The following is a 15,898-nucleotide window of genomic DNA, read 5'->3' on the forward strand; positions in this document are numbered from 1 at the left end:
ACCATCAGCAGGTTTTACTCATCCAGTCTTTGGAACACTCTTTGGGTCAATTGTGAAGCCCCTTTGTATTCTGAGACAATATTAAATACTCCAGTGAGGGCAGCCTAATGATAGTGAAGCTGCCTATGGCCAGTCTTCAAGAGTCTTCAGCACACATGTCACTCAAGCTCAGAAGAAAGTGACACTTTGGAATATATATATGGTGAGGAACCCGAGGCTCAGAAAGAGCAGGATTGTACACTGGTTAGACGTGACTTTGGAGGTTGGGGGTCACATAGGAACTGGGTGTAAAGTATCACTTAAACACTTAGCTTTGTGGCTTGGGGCAAATTGCTTAATTTCCTTGGGCCTCAGTTTCCACATCTGTAGAATGGGGATGTAAATACTACCCATCCCATAGGATTTTATGAGTGCTGCAGGAGCTACTACATATGAAGTGCTTGGAGTGCTGATGGATACAAAGCCGATGCCGTGATTATCATTGCCCTCTCTGAGCTGCACTTCTCTCACACATAAGAGGGATGTAATGATTGTCTCCCTCTACAGGGTTGTTGTGAGGTATAAATAGCATATCGCACCTAAAGTACATAGCAAGTTACAGACTCATCATGAGCCCTGAAGAAAGGGCAGAGTGTTGTTACAGTGAACATACTGCTGTCCTCACGGAAGTGAGGCTGTGGTGCAGGCCTGCTGACAGTCCTCCTTTTTAAATGTCACTTGATGACAGTTACTAGGTAACAGGCCTTAACTTCTAATGAAGACCAACTGTGGAAGGTGGTAGGAGCCAGCTCTTGGCTCAGAATGAAGAAGACCCTCATATGTGCCAAAGATAAAGGTAGTGAGTTTCCCACCACTGAAGGCATGTGCATAGTACTTATTATTATCACAATTATTATTATCATTATTAATACACCTGGGAGTTCCTCTAGTTTTAAACCATATTGGACAGCTGAGTCCTTTTCATAACATCTCTAACAACTGCATTGCATTGTATTTATTGTACAGTGTTATAGTAGGTTAATGTTGTGTTGTTGTGCCATTTTATGTTACATTATCCTAAGACTAAGAGCAGCTCCCATTTATTAGCTACTTGGTCAAGCCCATGACAAGCATTTCCATTCAGTATCTTGTTTATCTTCATAGTAACCACATGGAATAGACATTGTTATCCTTCCTGTTTTTTAAGTGAGAAAACTGAGGCACAGGAGTTGTATAACCACAACTAATAGATGCAGAACCAGGTACCTGCTTCCTGTTACATCCCCTACGATGTTCTCCTGAGTACTTACTAAGTGCCAAGGACAAGGCTGGACAGGCATGCTATCTCTGACCCATCCCAATGATCCTAGGGGTGGAAACTAATATTGGACCCATTTTGCAGAGGCAAAAACAGGCTAGAGTGTGAAGCGTGACCTGAGCCTGAGTGTTCCTATTGGTGGATCACATCATCAGTGAAGCCACATTCCCCTTGGCCTTGGGTTGTCTCCCACAATGGTGGGGGTGCCCACCCCACCTCCCAGCCCCACTGCCTATTACCTCATCGCAGCCGGAGCACCGGGGCCGGATGCTTTCGCAGTAGTGGCGGCCGCACCAGGGCGCACCATCCTTCCAGAAGTAGATGAGGTCCACCAGCGGCTCGGAGCACTTGACGCACACAAAGCAGGCAGGATGCCACTGCTTGTCGTAGCCGGCCCTGTCCACGTAGACCACGGGGCTGTCAGCAGGCGCTGCTCCCTTGCAGAGCTCACACACCTGGAGGGGTCGGGGAGGGCCCCAAAGATACAAGGCAGTCATGAGAGACAAGTGACGCAGGTTCGAGTTTCAGCTTGTCTCTCTACTTCCTGGGTGACCCTGAATGAGTTATTATACTTCTCTGTTCCTCAGTTTTCTCATCTGCAAAGTAGGATAACACTACCTACTTAGTAGGTTGTTCTGAAGACTAAATAAGGTACTTGATTTAGCCCTGAGGTTCTCAAACTTTTTGTTCTCATGACAGTTTATGCTCTTAAGAAGAGTATAAAGACTTTTTTTCACATAGGTAATAGCTATTGATATTGACCATAAGAAAAATTAAAACTGAGGAGAGTTAAATAATTAATTCATTTAAAAACTGAGAAAATATATTTCTGTTGTTTAAGTTCCTTGGTCTCTGGTATTCCCAGTTCCCAATTATGATAGCCCGAACTAATACAGCCTGTGTTACAAAAACTTGAACTTAATTATAATATTATACGGTTGGCCCTTGGACAATGTGGGAGTGAGGGCACCAGCCCTCTATGCAGAAGAAAAGCTGCATGTGACTTAAAATGACCCTCTGCACATTTGGATTCCCGACCGTGGATCACAGACGCAGCTGAACCTCGAATGACATGGGTTTAAACTGTACGAGACCCAAACAGTTTAAACTGTGTTGTTGGAGGGTTAACTGCATCTTTAATTTAAAAAATAAAAAAAATTGCGATAATTTGTTTTCTAGCTTGTTACATAACATACCTACATAATATCATTGATTTGGATCTTGGCTGAAAACTCCTGAAATATTTACTACTTGCCCTTCGACAGAAAATATTTGCTGACTTTGGCTTTGGAAGAGAATTTGGTTACCAAGCACCAGTTACATGTCAGCCCCATTGAAGTAGTTATTGTTTTGTCATGCAGACACGAGTAGGCATATGTTAAGAGCCTAAACACTGAATATTCTTAATTTAAATACTTTCACTACACACTTATTGATAATATACTTTTGTATATGATGAGGGAATAAAAATTAAAATAGTGAAAGTTGGAGAAAGAAAACCAAATGACAAAGAATGCCCCCATGCCGATGGCAGCCCCTAGGCATAGTGGTTGTTGAATAGATGTCTAGAGAAAGAATACGTTTGGTTAATTGACCCTGAATGCCTGCTGATGTTCCTTAGACTGTGCTAGGTTTGTGGTTTCAGTGTTGCCCACAAGAAGGTGGGGCGTGAAAACCTTGTGCCTGGAACGCATCAGAGGGTCTAAGCCAAAAGTGGTGAATCAGCATTCATCTATTTTCACCATCTCTTTCAGCATAGCTGGGAAGTGTAAACTATTTGGCAATGGCTATGTCAGTATGAAGTGAATTTTCTGTCTGTCTGTCTTTCTAAATTTCACAGGTCGAGATTTCCAGTCCTTTCCTCCCACACAGAGGGACTTGCTGCCGATCATGACACTGGGTCGAGTATCTCCATGATGTATCAGTGGGGCTCCCACCAGCACATTTCTACAGGTAGGGAAGGGGAGAGGGGCGCAGATGCACCTGGGTGGGCCCAGGGCATCAGTAGGGCCCCGACTCAGAGAAGGAAATGGGGGATATGAGGTCAGAGAGGTAGTTTGGGGGTGATCCTGGGTGGCTCTGAATCCAGGTTATGGGTTGGGTTCACTCTGGAGGTAATGGGGAGCCATGACTGGTTCTTGAGGTGAGGGTTTGTGCTGTGTTCTGGCTTGTACTACAGGGAGGCAATTGTGGCGGCAGAGTGGAGGAAGGAGGAGAGATTCGCGCGTGTGAGCTTGGTCTCCGAGCCTCAGCATGAGGCATGTCTCTTCTCTCATTTCCCCAGCACCCCTGGCTCCTGGCCTGTTACTGCCAGTAGCCAGCCCTTCTAAGTAAACAGTGCCACTGTGGCTTTATGAAAGTAAGATGTCTGGGTAATGAGCCCTGTCAACATGTATCAGGAACCAATTTTCTCCTTCATGCCTCTGAGCTGTTTTCTGTGACTCTTTTCCTGTCATCTCAAAGAATAACAGATCTGACAGTGACCTGGCTCTGTCACCTGGTAGCCCCCCAACCACTGGGGGCAGCTGGCACCGACAGCAGAATGCCTAGCCTGCCTGGGGCCTAGGACCCTGGTCCCACCTTCCTCTGTGCAAACTTATACTGCTATAATCTTTGCCACTGAGCTTTATAATTCTGAAATTGCAGGGGTGGTTGAGAGAGGAACTAACTGTGGGACCTTGGACAAGTTACCCAACATCTCTGTGCCTTAGTTTGGAGACACTACTACTAGCAATAACATAGGATTGTTGCATGATTAAATGAGATAACAGAGTTAATGGATTCTATAAGGGTCCAGTAAAATCTCATTATTTCCTATCTCAGCCTTACTTATAGATAAAGCCAAGAGGTCCTGGCTGGGTAGCTCAGTTGGTTAGACTGTCATCCTGAGATGCCAAGGTTGTGGGTTTGATCCCTGGTCAGGGGACATACCCAAAGCAACCAATGAATGTATACATAAGTGAAACAACAAATTAGTGTTTGTTTCTCTCTCTTAAAAAAATCAATAAAAAATTAAGAAAGCCGAGGCTCAGAGATGTTAACTCACTTTTTCCAAGATGACAAAGTCATGTTAACGGTGGGATCTGCATTTGGTTTGGAGGCCTGGGGCTCCCTCCATAACACTGCTAGCATGCAGGTTGGTATGGAGTTGTGTGAGTTTCACTGTCTGGTCACTGCTCCAGACTCGGCTACCACCAGTGCCTGGCTTGGCAGGTACTCCCCCCGCCCAAAGGCAGTGATTCTCAGACTGCAGTCTGCCCCAGCATCCCACAGAGGGCTCGTTTAAACAGACTGCTGGGCCCCAGCCCCAGGGCGTCTGATTCAGTGGGTCTGGGATGGTGCGTAGGAATTTTCAGGTTCCCAGGGGATGCTGGTGTGGTCAGGAGTCCACACTTTGAGAACCACTGTCATAGTGTTTAAAAATGACCTTATAAATAAGCTCACCAAAAATGATATCACCAATTTGATTTGGTTATAGCAAAAGCCAATTTGAATTCCTAGCCTGCTTAAATTCTAGACTATTTTTAAGAAAGCCCAATGTGGTCATTCTTAGGCCACTTTGCCTAAGGAGATAGTGTGGTCAAGTAGAAGTCTGTTGGGACTATGTTAAAAGGCACAGGGAAAAACACTCATCATTGGCCTATCAGTTGGTTCTTACTCATATCTCCAACTATCTAAAACCAGAGCTTGCTCATGAGAATCTTTCCAACATTTGCCACATAGCTTAGTTTGCAGACGATCCCTGCTTGGGGGAGGATGTCTGCCACGGACCTGTCACAGGCAGAACGAACATGATGTTTCTTCTCCCAGTGCCATTGAAGCTTTGCCCCGTCCCGGTTCAAGTGGCGAGACATTCTTAATGATAAGGGTCCGTAAGAAAGAGTTTGAAAATTCTGTACTTTGGACCTTTGTAATCTGTAAAAATCCTGCTTTGAGAAAGCTGAGGAACATTGTAAATTGGGTTGCCTCAGAGGCTAAGGCCCCAGAAAGCTGAGGTTCTCTGTGTGAAAATGATGTTGCAAATTCTGGGACCCTCCTCCAGCCAGTGGGTATTTCTGTTCCTTCCTTTGAATGTGGCCCCACCTGAAAGGCTTGCTGCTGTCAGATGGACGGGATGCTATAGATCCCCAAGGGAGGTCATAAGGGCAACACAGCTCCCACGGGCTCCCTCTCTTACTACACACACCCTGGCCTTGGGCTGGAAGGGACAAAGTCCTGAGGCTTCCATGTTGGGGTGACACAGAAGCTACAGCTGGCCCAGCCCTAGCTATTTGCATCTGCCCAGCACCATGGCCAGGCCAGGCATATGAGGGAAGGAGCTTCAGAAGGCTCCAGTACTCGGCCTGCAAGCTGCTCTGAATGATGCCACAAGGCCAGGGATCAGCTGTCCCCACTGAGCCCTGCCCAAATTGCTGATCCCTGAGCACAACAGAGCTCTGTCCCAACCCTGCTCTCTCTTCTGGAAGGCTCTTATCCAAAGAACCTACCCAGTCTAAACCCAGAGTGCCCTGTGAAAATCTCACCATTACAATATAGTAAATATTAATACAAGGGCCTTGAATTCAGGCGCTGGGTTCTTTCCAATACAAATACTCAATAATTTATTTATAAACAGCATCTCCTCATTTCCTCTTATGGTGATTATGCACCATCTCTGCTTTGCAGCCTTACGTATTCGAGTAATTGTCTCTCTTCTCTCTTCTCCCTTCCCTTCCCTTCCTTTCCCTTCCCCTCCCTCCCCTCCCTTCCCTTCCCTTCCCTTCCCTCCCTCCCCTCCCTTCCCTTCCCTTCCCCCCTCCCTCCCCTCCCTTCCCTTCCCTTCCCTCCCCCTCCCTTCCCTTCCCCTACGTTCCCCTCCCCTTTCCTTTCCTGGCTCAAGCTCATTTCTGGCATCTGTAGGCTGTTGTGCTCTCTTCCCCCCCAAAACTGTCATTTTCCTGAGGCTCCTGCAGGTGCAGGACAGGCAGTTGGGTGCAATGCTTAGGGTCATGGCTTTGGAATGAGGTCTGTACCATGGCTTCTTCACTGGTTAGCCCCTGGGCTAGTCACCCACCTCTCTGAGCCTCATGTTCCTCCCCTGAAACACATGAAAGGCCCTGGTTTGTGAGAAAAGCTTTACATGTGAAGGTCACTGCTGGAAGTGGAATGCCAACCAACCACTTTGCCTCATGCTTCTGCTTAGGGCAGGTTATTGAATATGGGGCTCTCTGTCATGCCAGGTAAAATGTTAGGTGTTTCTAACTGAATCTCCTTCACTGGGTATCTAGTGAGGTGTGCGTGGGGGGCTGGGGTGGGGATGGAACTGGGCAGTCTTCATAAATCTACACTTGCAAAGGAGAATGTCAGCCTGGGGTGTTCTCGAATGCAGCTCATGTGGCGTGTGGGCATGACTGACTTCCTGCAAACAGAGACTGCTGAGGAGGGGAAAGCCTTACATGTGGCCATCCCTAGGCACCAGCTTCTCATGGTGCCTCCAGCCAGGGGTCTGGCAATGGGAGTTCCTACTCTTTGGGGTTGGGGTCGGGCCTGAGCTCCAGTTCTGGTTTAACCACTCACCAGCTAGGTGACTACATGATTTCCTCAACTGTATGTTTTCTTTCTTTCTTTCTTTTTTTTTTTGTCTGTGATCCAGAGTAGGAAATACATATTATGACCTGATGTATTACAGAAACACATGAACACCTCCACACCCCTGAGACAAAAGGTTTCCAGAAAAATATTTACCTCCCCTGAAGTACTTCTTTTTTTTCCCCAAAAATTCTGGTTATAATTCACTAAATCAATTTACTGTCCACTGATAGGTTATAATCAGAAGTTTGAAAACACTGTTTAAGTTGACTGAGAACTTGTCTCAATCTCTTAGTCTTTGAAAAGGGGGATTATCTACCTTGTAGGATAATTCTTAGCATTAAATAAATTAACAGTATGAACGAAGCCTCCGGCTGGTGCCTGGCACAACCTGGTCAATGAGTAGTAGATGGCATCCTCCCCCTCCTCATCCCCGTCATCCATTAACCCATGAGAGCCACATAAAATTGGACAAAACCAAAGTAATTCATAAAAAGCTAAAACTATTTTTTATGGTTTTTCAAGTTCTGGGGTCAGCAAACTACCTCCATGGGCCAAATCTGGCCCACTGCCTGTGTCTGCAAATAAAGTTTTATTGGAACACAGCCATGGTCATCAGTTTGGATATTGTCGATGGCTGCATTCCTGCTACATGGACAGAGGTGAGTAGTTGTGACTGGGACTGTATGGCTGCAAAGTCTAAAATATTCACTCTCTTCCTTTAACAGAAAAAGTTTGCCAACCCCTGTTTCAGTCAATGGAATATCACGCAGTTCATTTCAGAAGAAACGAAAATGCTTGTGAGGCCTATGTGGCAACATGGAAAAGTATTTACAAGCATAAGAAGTGGAATACAGGGAATTCTCTGTGAAAAAGAAAAAACGCTTAATGTTATTAAAATATTTCCACCATAAGGGAGGGAGGCAGATGTTGAGAAGCCTGGTAACCATGGTGATTTTTCAGAGTTGCGTCTCTGGGTCTCTTCCCATCCTGTCTTCCAGCTCAGCCTGGCACAAGGTGGGGGACAGGGCAGTGGTTTCAAATTACCAGATAGAGGCTGGAGCCACCCTGCCAGGCAAGCCGCCCTGCCAAGCCCACAAGCCAAACATCTGCTCGGACAAGGACTTGGAAGTCCCTTGCCCACAAATATGTCCCTTGTTGGGGTTGGAGTCCGGTGAGCTGCCAGCTGCTGTGGGTTTCCATCTGAGAGGCAGACCTCAGTGGAAGGGTGGGGACCCAGGTCTCTGAGTCCCTCCTCTGTGCATTCTTGTGGGAAGAGGGGGGTGGGGCCATACTATAATTTGGACCAAATTAAGAAAACTTTACAATTTCAAGGAAGGTCTTCACTTCTCAATATATTCCCCCCCTCTTAGTCACTCTCTTTGGCATGGCTTGGCCTGAAAAAGGGGTGTTGTGGGGAAGGGCCTGGGGTGGGGGGGATGGCAGGAAAAATAAATACTAAAGGGTGGCGATTACATTAAATGTTATGTTCTGGCTTTCTTTCCTCCTTCTTTAGTTACAAGTTTGGGGTACAGGGAAGGGCGGAAATGCCTGGGCAAAATGACCATGCCTAGGAAATATCTGTATATTCAATTTCTGAGAGAATATCCAGTAAGCTCTCTGATGCAGGGAAGAGGTTTGGTGGAGACATTAGCCATCAGAGCAGTAAGGTCATTGCCTGCAGGGTACTCAGGAGCCCACAGGTTCCATCCAGGTGGGAGAGGTGGGGAGCAGAGGGCCAGGAAAGTGAGTCTGGGGCTTCACTGTTCTGGTATGAAAGGGTACAGGTTACTGGAGCTGGAAGCTTCCTGGCCACGGAACCCTTTGAAGCCCCCAAGACCCAGTGGGAGTGGGGTAGGGCAGGCAAGTCCTTCTGTTGTTCTGGCACCCAGAACAAGAGGCCCCCACATTCTCCACTGGGCTGGGTTTTGGGTTACTCTGAACACTGTTGTTCACCCCAGGAAACCTAAATACACGCCCCTGGTGTTGTTGTACCCACCCACACTGCTGGGCCCCACCCAGGGCTCCTCAGACTCCAGCGGTCTACGGTGCAGCAGGACCTGGGATGGAATCCCAGCCCCATCTCTCATCAGCAAGCTGCTTAACCTCTCCGTGTCTCCGGCTCCACATCTGTGAAATGCATATGGCAGCCCCAACCTCTCTTGCTGGTTGTCAGGGGGACTCAGAGATGAATGGGCCTGCTCTGCAGTAAACAGTTCCCTCCCTGTGTGTGTGTCCACGCACACACACAGTGAGGCAAGTGAGGGCAAAAGAGGGAGACTAAATGTTTTTCGGTTTTTAATTGGCCTCACTGACCTAAAGGGCATGCTTTGGGAGGGACAGGCAGTGTGAGTTGGTATCTGGGGTATTTCTGCCATGGTGTGTCCTCATGCAGAGCGATTACTCTGAAGGTACTACCCGTGGTGCCCCGCCTCTCCTACCCCCAGTGATAGTAACGCTTTCAGAGGACTGCTCTGTGGTTGGTGTGGGCAGCCACCCCTGGGTTCTCTCTCAGATGTGCTATGGCTGATTTTGGGCCACCCTGTCCTGTCAGGGGACCTTGTCTGAAGGCCCGAGGGTTGAAAGCCACAGGGGAGGTGCAGATCTGCGAACTATGCTGAGATCCACAGAACTGGACAGCTCTGGCCACCAGGATGGGTTGGGCTCAGATGCCATCATCTCCACAACCTGACTGGCCCTCCATTATCTGGCTTCGCTCACAGCTCAGCCCATGGGTGGGAATTCCACATGGGCAAGCTGGGAAAGGCTTTTGGCAATAAGGCTCCTCTGGTCTAGATAACCCTTCGTCTGAGGACACTTTGATGAAAGGGCTGTGGGGGATGTCTCGGCAGCTTGACCCTGCTCGCCCGAGTCGGAGCCCCTCCCAAGGTCTCTGAGGAAGGTCATGACCATGACAGGCTGAGCTGCAGCACAGAGGAAAGTGAGAGCTCGTGGCCTCCGACCGTGGAGTGGAGTGTGGTCAAAGACATGAGTGGTCAGGGCCAGCTATACAGCAGTGTGTTTGATTCTGTGCCTGTGTTTCCAGAACTCCTTGTGGACATCTCAAAGAATGCGAGAGTGGTGTGCAGTGTTCTGCAAATTGGACTCCTGAAGCCAGGAAGCCAACTAAATCTAGGAAGTGCCTGGGTTATCGTCTCTTGGACCCTCACCATTGACCAAATTGCTGATTTCATTTTTGCTGAGCTTATATGTTAGGCCTTTTTTAACACTCTTTAGCAGTGGCTTTTAAAGTGTAGCCCCCAGATTGTGTCAGCAGCAGCCTGGTGACCCATTACAAATGCAGATTCTCAGGCCCTATCTGTACCCACTAAGTAAGAAGCTGCAGTTGGACCTAGCCCTCCGAATTTGAATAAGCCCTCTAGGTGATGTTAGTTTGAGGACAACTGCGTTAGCCTATGAAGGCTCTGAGAAGTGCTGCAGTAAAGAAACCCATTGAGTCTTGTTCGCTCTAATATCTCCCAAACTTACATGGCCACACGACCTTTCTGTAGTACAACATCCATTAGCTTTCTGAGAAATAAGCCTTGGGAGACAGGAAAGATGGACTTGGGGTCTTTCAGGAGTTGGTTTGAATCCAATAGCCATTCTTGACGTCCCTGGGTGGCTGGGAGCTTTACATTACATGCTGCAGTGCTTAGCACTGCCCTTGGCTCATGGAAATGCCCACTGAATTGTAGCTGCTAGCAACAGCAATAGTGATCGTTAATAGGATGATAAACAGCAATATGTTACCAATATAGTTATAGTATCATCATTTCACGTGCCCCTCTTTTTGCCTACATTTTTTTCCCATACAACTCTGTTTGGATTTGGGATGTTGGACTGAGCTGTACAATTTCCTTCTCACCCTCGGGTTCTTAAGTTGAATGCCCTGACCACTTAGAGTAAAGTTCACTGCCCTCATCAGGGGAGCAAAAATCAGACCTTGTGCCTAATTCTCGGCACTGGTAACAGTCCTGCAGTGCCCTTTTATGAGAAACGAGGGAAACACAGCACCCAGGAAGGCCAGCACCCGTGTTCACGTAATGCGGCCACTGACTGGGGTAAAGCAGAGCAGTGCAGGGTGTGCAGCCCATGTCCACACCTAAACGCAGCATCGCTGGGGACACAGGGTCTATGGCCTGGCAGGCTATCTAGCTGCCTTTATGGGATTTGCTCCCTGGCTTACAGGAGATAAAGAGGGAGTTCAATAAGAGCACCCTACCTCCTTTCTTCCTGAAACGGATAGAAACAAGGGTTTTATAACTCTAGAAAGACTATTGGATCCATGTCCTTCCGCATAGAAACTGGGGTACCTTGGAAAAGTTACCTGCCTATCCTCTCTGAATCTGATTCCTCACCTGTAAAATGGGATTGGTGACATTCTCCCCATCAGGCAACTGTGCAAATTAAACAAAGACCCTGAAAGAGTGAGCATAGCATTTGGCACAGAACAGGTGCTTAATAAAGGTGACCTTGAGATCTCCTAATCCTCCTAGGCAAAATGGGCATCCAAATTGTCCCCATCTTTTTAGGCTTAATTTAGTCTGAACATTCATTTATTCATTCATTTGTTCATTCATTCATGGATCACACACGTGTTGAACACCTACTATCTCTATTGAAGGCCCCTGCTGCAGGTACAGAGATAAAGATTAGATCTCAGCCTCTAGGCGGTGACAGACTCGAGGACAATAATTACGTAATTAGTTACTGAAGTTAGGTTGGGGTTAGGGTAAGGAAGGAGAACGCTGTCTTCCCAAACCAGCCCAGGCCAATCAATATTGGCTTCCTTTGGAGTCCCCACCTTATTTTCTGACTGTGGAATCTGCCATTTACTGTCTCATCTTGTTTAAATGCTTCCTAAGTGTCAGAACTGTTTCCTATAGCTGACTGTAGGCAGGGATGTGGGATCTCGAGCCACCTTTGCCCTGCTTCCCCACTGAACAAAGATAAAATGTGTTCTCAGATCTGCATCTCTCTCTTGGGAAGGGCAACTGGGAAATGTCATGACTTAAAGAAGTCACCTTCCAACTTGGGATTACACAGTATTTATCCTTAAGGACGAGTAGCTATATGAGTGAGGGTGGATAGAAGGCAGAGTTGGGGAAGAGATTTGTTTATAAAACATGATCACTAAATCTAATTTTTTACAAGCCTCCAGGACATACACTCTTCCTGAGGAATGGGTCTTATCAACATCATTGCCAAATTTGTGGTAGAGAAAATAAATTTTGTTCTTTTGCCTTAGAGGTCTCAGATGAACATGGTTTATTGGATGGTAATCCCAAGTAAATGTGCCAGCAACACGGGGGGTTGTAGATGCTGGACTTGAGTTTGAGATAACAAGTCCGAGTCACTACAGTAGGGAATAAAGAGGTCGGTTCTTTCTGGATGGGTGGACAGCACTGTTTGGGCTACCATTCCCCTGGGACATCTGGCTTAGACAGGTACTGTATTTTTGGACTATAAGATGCACCCCCCAATTCAGGAGGAAAATGGGGGTGCATCTTATAGTCTGAATGTAGCTTACCTGGCTCGCTGTGGTGGGGGGGGTGGAGTGGGGTCACAGGTTATTAAATATTTTACCACATTTTTTGCTTCAAAATTTTTTTTCCTATTTTTCTTCTCTAAAACCTAGGGGCATCTTATGGTCTGGTGCATCTTATTGTCCTAAATATATGGTAACTGCCAGTCTGTTTCCAGCAAGTCAGGTAATTTGCTTGAGGGCCCAGTGTCCTTTTATCTCCAAATGTCAAACGGAAGCGTGAAACCACCTGACTGATGAAGGGATCAGGGTACAAAAGGCAGAAGCGAGCGGGCAGCTATGACACTTAGCAAACATCAGCCCCAGTGACACCAGTTTCAAACTCATCCTTTCACTTCCTGGGGGACAGAATAAGGCAAAGCCATCCCTGAGGTTTCACCCTCAGACCCGGGCTCCTCCTCTGTTCTTAAATAGCCTCCAGTGGCTCAGCACTATGGCACGTCACCTGCCCTCCCACTAGAGGAAATTTTCAGGAGCACAGCTCAGATACCATGGTACCTCCCACGGAAAGCCTGCCACAGCTCCCTTGGAGCTAGAAATCTTAGAGCTTCTGGAGGCATGAGTGTATGAAGGAGTGCATGAATGAGGGGAAGAAGCCTGCCCTGGCTGGGGTGGCTGCAGCAGCCCCGGATGCCTGGGAGAGACTTACGTATTCTTTGGTGGGATCGCCAATGTTGCCATTGGTGGTTGGAGCAGCAGGCTCTGCACCCTCTGGCTTTTCCTGCTGCTTGCCCTCTTCCTTGGGCAAGCCACCCTGCCCAGGGAGGGCCACTTCTCCCACGCCGAGGGCCTCGCTCTTATATTGCTTGACAAATTCTTCCATTAGTTTCAGCTCATTCTCCAAAAGTCCACGGCAGCGAGCTGGGTCCTGGTCGTAGATTGGGAGCTGATGCATGAGCTGTCGGCGGCGGTAATAGGCGCCCTCGGTGCCGGTCACTGGCTGCCTCTCCTTTGGGATGAGCTCCATGTACTGCAGGCCCTGGGCAGGATGACAGAAACCCACTGTGATTCTCAGGTCCCCAGGCAGAGATCTGAGAACCGGTGAACAATTACCAGCTTCTTCAGGTTTTTGAGGAACCCAAGGATTCCCAGGGAAGGAATGTTGTGAATTTTGGTGATGCCCAAGAGAGCCCTGACTAAGCTTTCACTCTCTCCAAGTTGTAGGCACAGTCATTTTCTGATGAAAATGGTGCAATCTGAGTAGATGTTCATTTTAGATTTGCTGACTTTGTGACATATGTTTTATTTCCTTCAAAAACGGAGTATTTTTACTTCACTTACCTCATGTTAATGTTCCTAATTTAGAAAAGTCAATCTAGCTTAAAAATGCTTTTCTTAGAAAAGTATAATTAAATCATTATGAACATAAGGGTTTTCCTGGTTTATTGATTTAAAATGTGAAAAGACATTGACTAATGGTAGAACCAACAAGGTCTCACGTCAATAACATTTCAACATGGATGTGAATGGTAACCTCGTGAATATTAACATGTTCAGAATTGCTGTCCAATTTGGCCTTAAAAAACCCAGAAATCTTTTTAAAAATCCTCACCTAAGGATCTATTTATTGATTTCAGAGAGAGAGGAAGAGGGAGGGAGGGAAGGGGGTGAAGAGAGAGAAGGAGAGAGAGAAACATGGATGTGAGAGAGAAACACTGATTGGTTGCTTCCCATACACACCCCTCCTGGGGATCAAACCCACAACCTAGGTATGTGCCCTAACTGGTGATTGAACCTGCAACCTTTTGGTGCATGGGACAATACTCCAGCCAGCTGAGCCACCTGACTAGGGCTGGACAGTAATCTTTTACTTGGGTGGGTCCCAGGGATGGGGAGACAGGGAGAGATAAAGGTAAAGGCCAAAACATCCTGGGAAACTATGAAAGGCAAAGTATCCTTGATAAAGATTCTCCATTTCTGTGCCTGACCTTGACCATGACCTTGACATACCCACCAGGTTGCCTGATTCCCATTGCCCAAGTGGCTGCTGCCCTATTTACTCTTTTAGAGCTCGCCTGCCTCATATTGCATCATTGGGGCTGGACTCATCTTGGAATTGTGTGAATCAGCCTGGAAATTTATACTGCAATGTATAATGAAGAGTCCAGTTGTTTTCTGCTTTTAGGGGGCAGGGGTGAGGAACCTGGGCAGGGGGTACTAGCCCAGAGCCTGGTATTTGCCAAGTTTCATCATAAAAGAATTATGGATAAGAGTGTTTTTAGATAAGGAAGAGGAGGTGACCTGGGTTCCTGTGAGACTCATCAATGGAAGGGTGGCTATGGATGTCCCTTTGGTGGCTCTGTCCTAGATTCTGGGGGCACCTGCTTGAGATGCCCCCTGGCACTGCAAACTCACAGAATACCCTGCTAATCCCTGTTCACTGGCACAGTCCCTAACACTTTTCAAGGTGCTTTCCCATATTCAGAAGATGGCCTAGAATTTCTCAACAGAGTCCTGGAGTATTAAGAAATTTGGGTTTCTAGTTCCAGTCCTGCAGCTGCTCTCTGTAGAAGACAGACAAAGTGCCCAACCCCTCTGGGCCTCAGTTTCCTCATCTGCAAAGTTCAGGATAGGCTGCGTGATTGTCATGGTCTTGATGATCGTGAGAAGCCTGTGGTGGCCTCACTTGATCCTCACCACAACTGAGAGAGATGAGCAGTAGCATTAACCTAGGTTTACAGCCTGTGAAGGGGACCAAGAAGGTGATGGTTTCTTGTTGCCCAAAGAGGCCAAGATCCTTCACACAACACTGGGAGGAACAAGAATCTGACTACTTGTCTAGGAAGGGCTTATCTCTGAACCTGTCTTGGGAAGACCAAGATGACCTATCATTTTTCTTTTGATCAGTAAGACATTGCAGGTGGCTTCCAGTACAAACATGCCAGACAGTCAGGTCTGAGAAACCCAGTCTCCACTGTTATGCTGCATCATTGGGAGACCTTGTACAAAACTTCCTGAGTCCACCAAAGACTCTGAGTTAGGAGTCTGGAGGGTGTGGAAGTAAGCCCTATGATAGGTCCTCCTGGGTGTGTCTGAAGCAGGGCATCTGGGGGGCAGGGACTTTCTGGGGACAGTGGGTTGGGCAGTAGATTCAACCATCCAGAGGATACGGGAAGCAGCAGTCCCACAACCAACAGGCTGGAGCAGGGCTCAGGACCTTGGGGGGTGGTTAGGGGAGAGTCCCTAGGGGCAGACACCCACAGCAGATCTTCCCATTTCTTGCCTGGGGCTGCCCTGCTCCCAGGATCTAAGAAAGAATTTTGGAGTAGTGGAATGGGGCCTTTGCTCACCCTGCCAGAATGTGTTGGAGCCGTCTCAGTCACATGGATGATTCAGCTCATGGGAGTCACCTCTTCAATGAGGGCCATCCACTCCCTAAGGTTGAGTGGCATAGGAATGATAGGATAGCTCACATGTGGTAATTACAATGTTCCAGGCACTCTTCTAGATACTTTACATACGTGAACACATTTAATTCTGATAAT

General features: G+C 47.4%; 1 protein-coding gene across 1 annotated transcript in view; it reads right to left on the minus strand.

Moving 5' to 3' along the window:
- Window positions 1-15,898, minus strand: part of LMCD1 (LIM and cysteine rich domains 1) — a 57,100-nt gene that overhangs the window by 864 nt on the left and 40,338 nt on the right. Inside the window, exons 4-5 of the mRNA XM_045832300.1 lie at window positions 13,063-13,392; window positions 1,537-1,752 (exon numbers count right to left, since the gene is read on the minus strand). Of these exons, the coding sequence (XP_045688256.1) occupies window positions 1,537-1,752; window positions 13,063-13,392 (546 nt within the window). The remainder of the gene's footprint in view (window positions 1-1,536; window positions 1,753-13,062; window positions 13,393-15,898) is intronic.

This window comes from Phyllostomus hastatus, unplaced genomic scaffold, assembly GCF_019186645.2.
Source record: "Phyllostomus hastatus isolate PE091 unplaced genomic scaffold, TTU_PhHast_1.1 phas_contig_16, whole genome shotgun sequence".
NCBI lineage: Eukaryota > Metazoa > Chordata > Mammalia > Chiroptera > Phyllostomidae > Phyllostomus > Phyllostomus hastatus.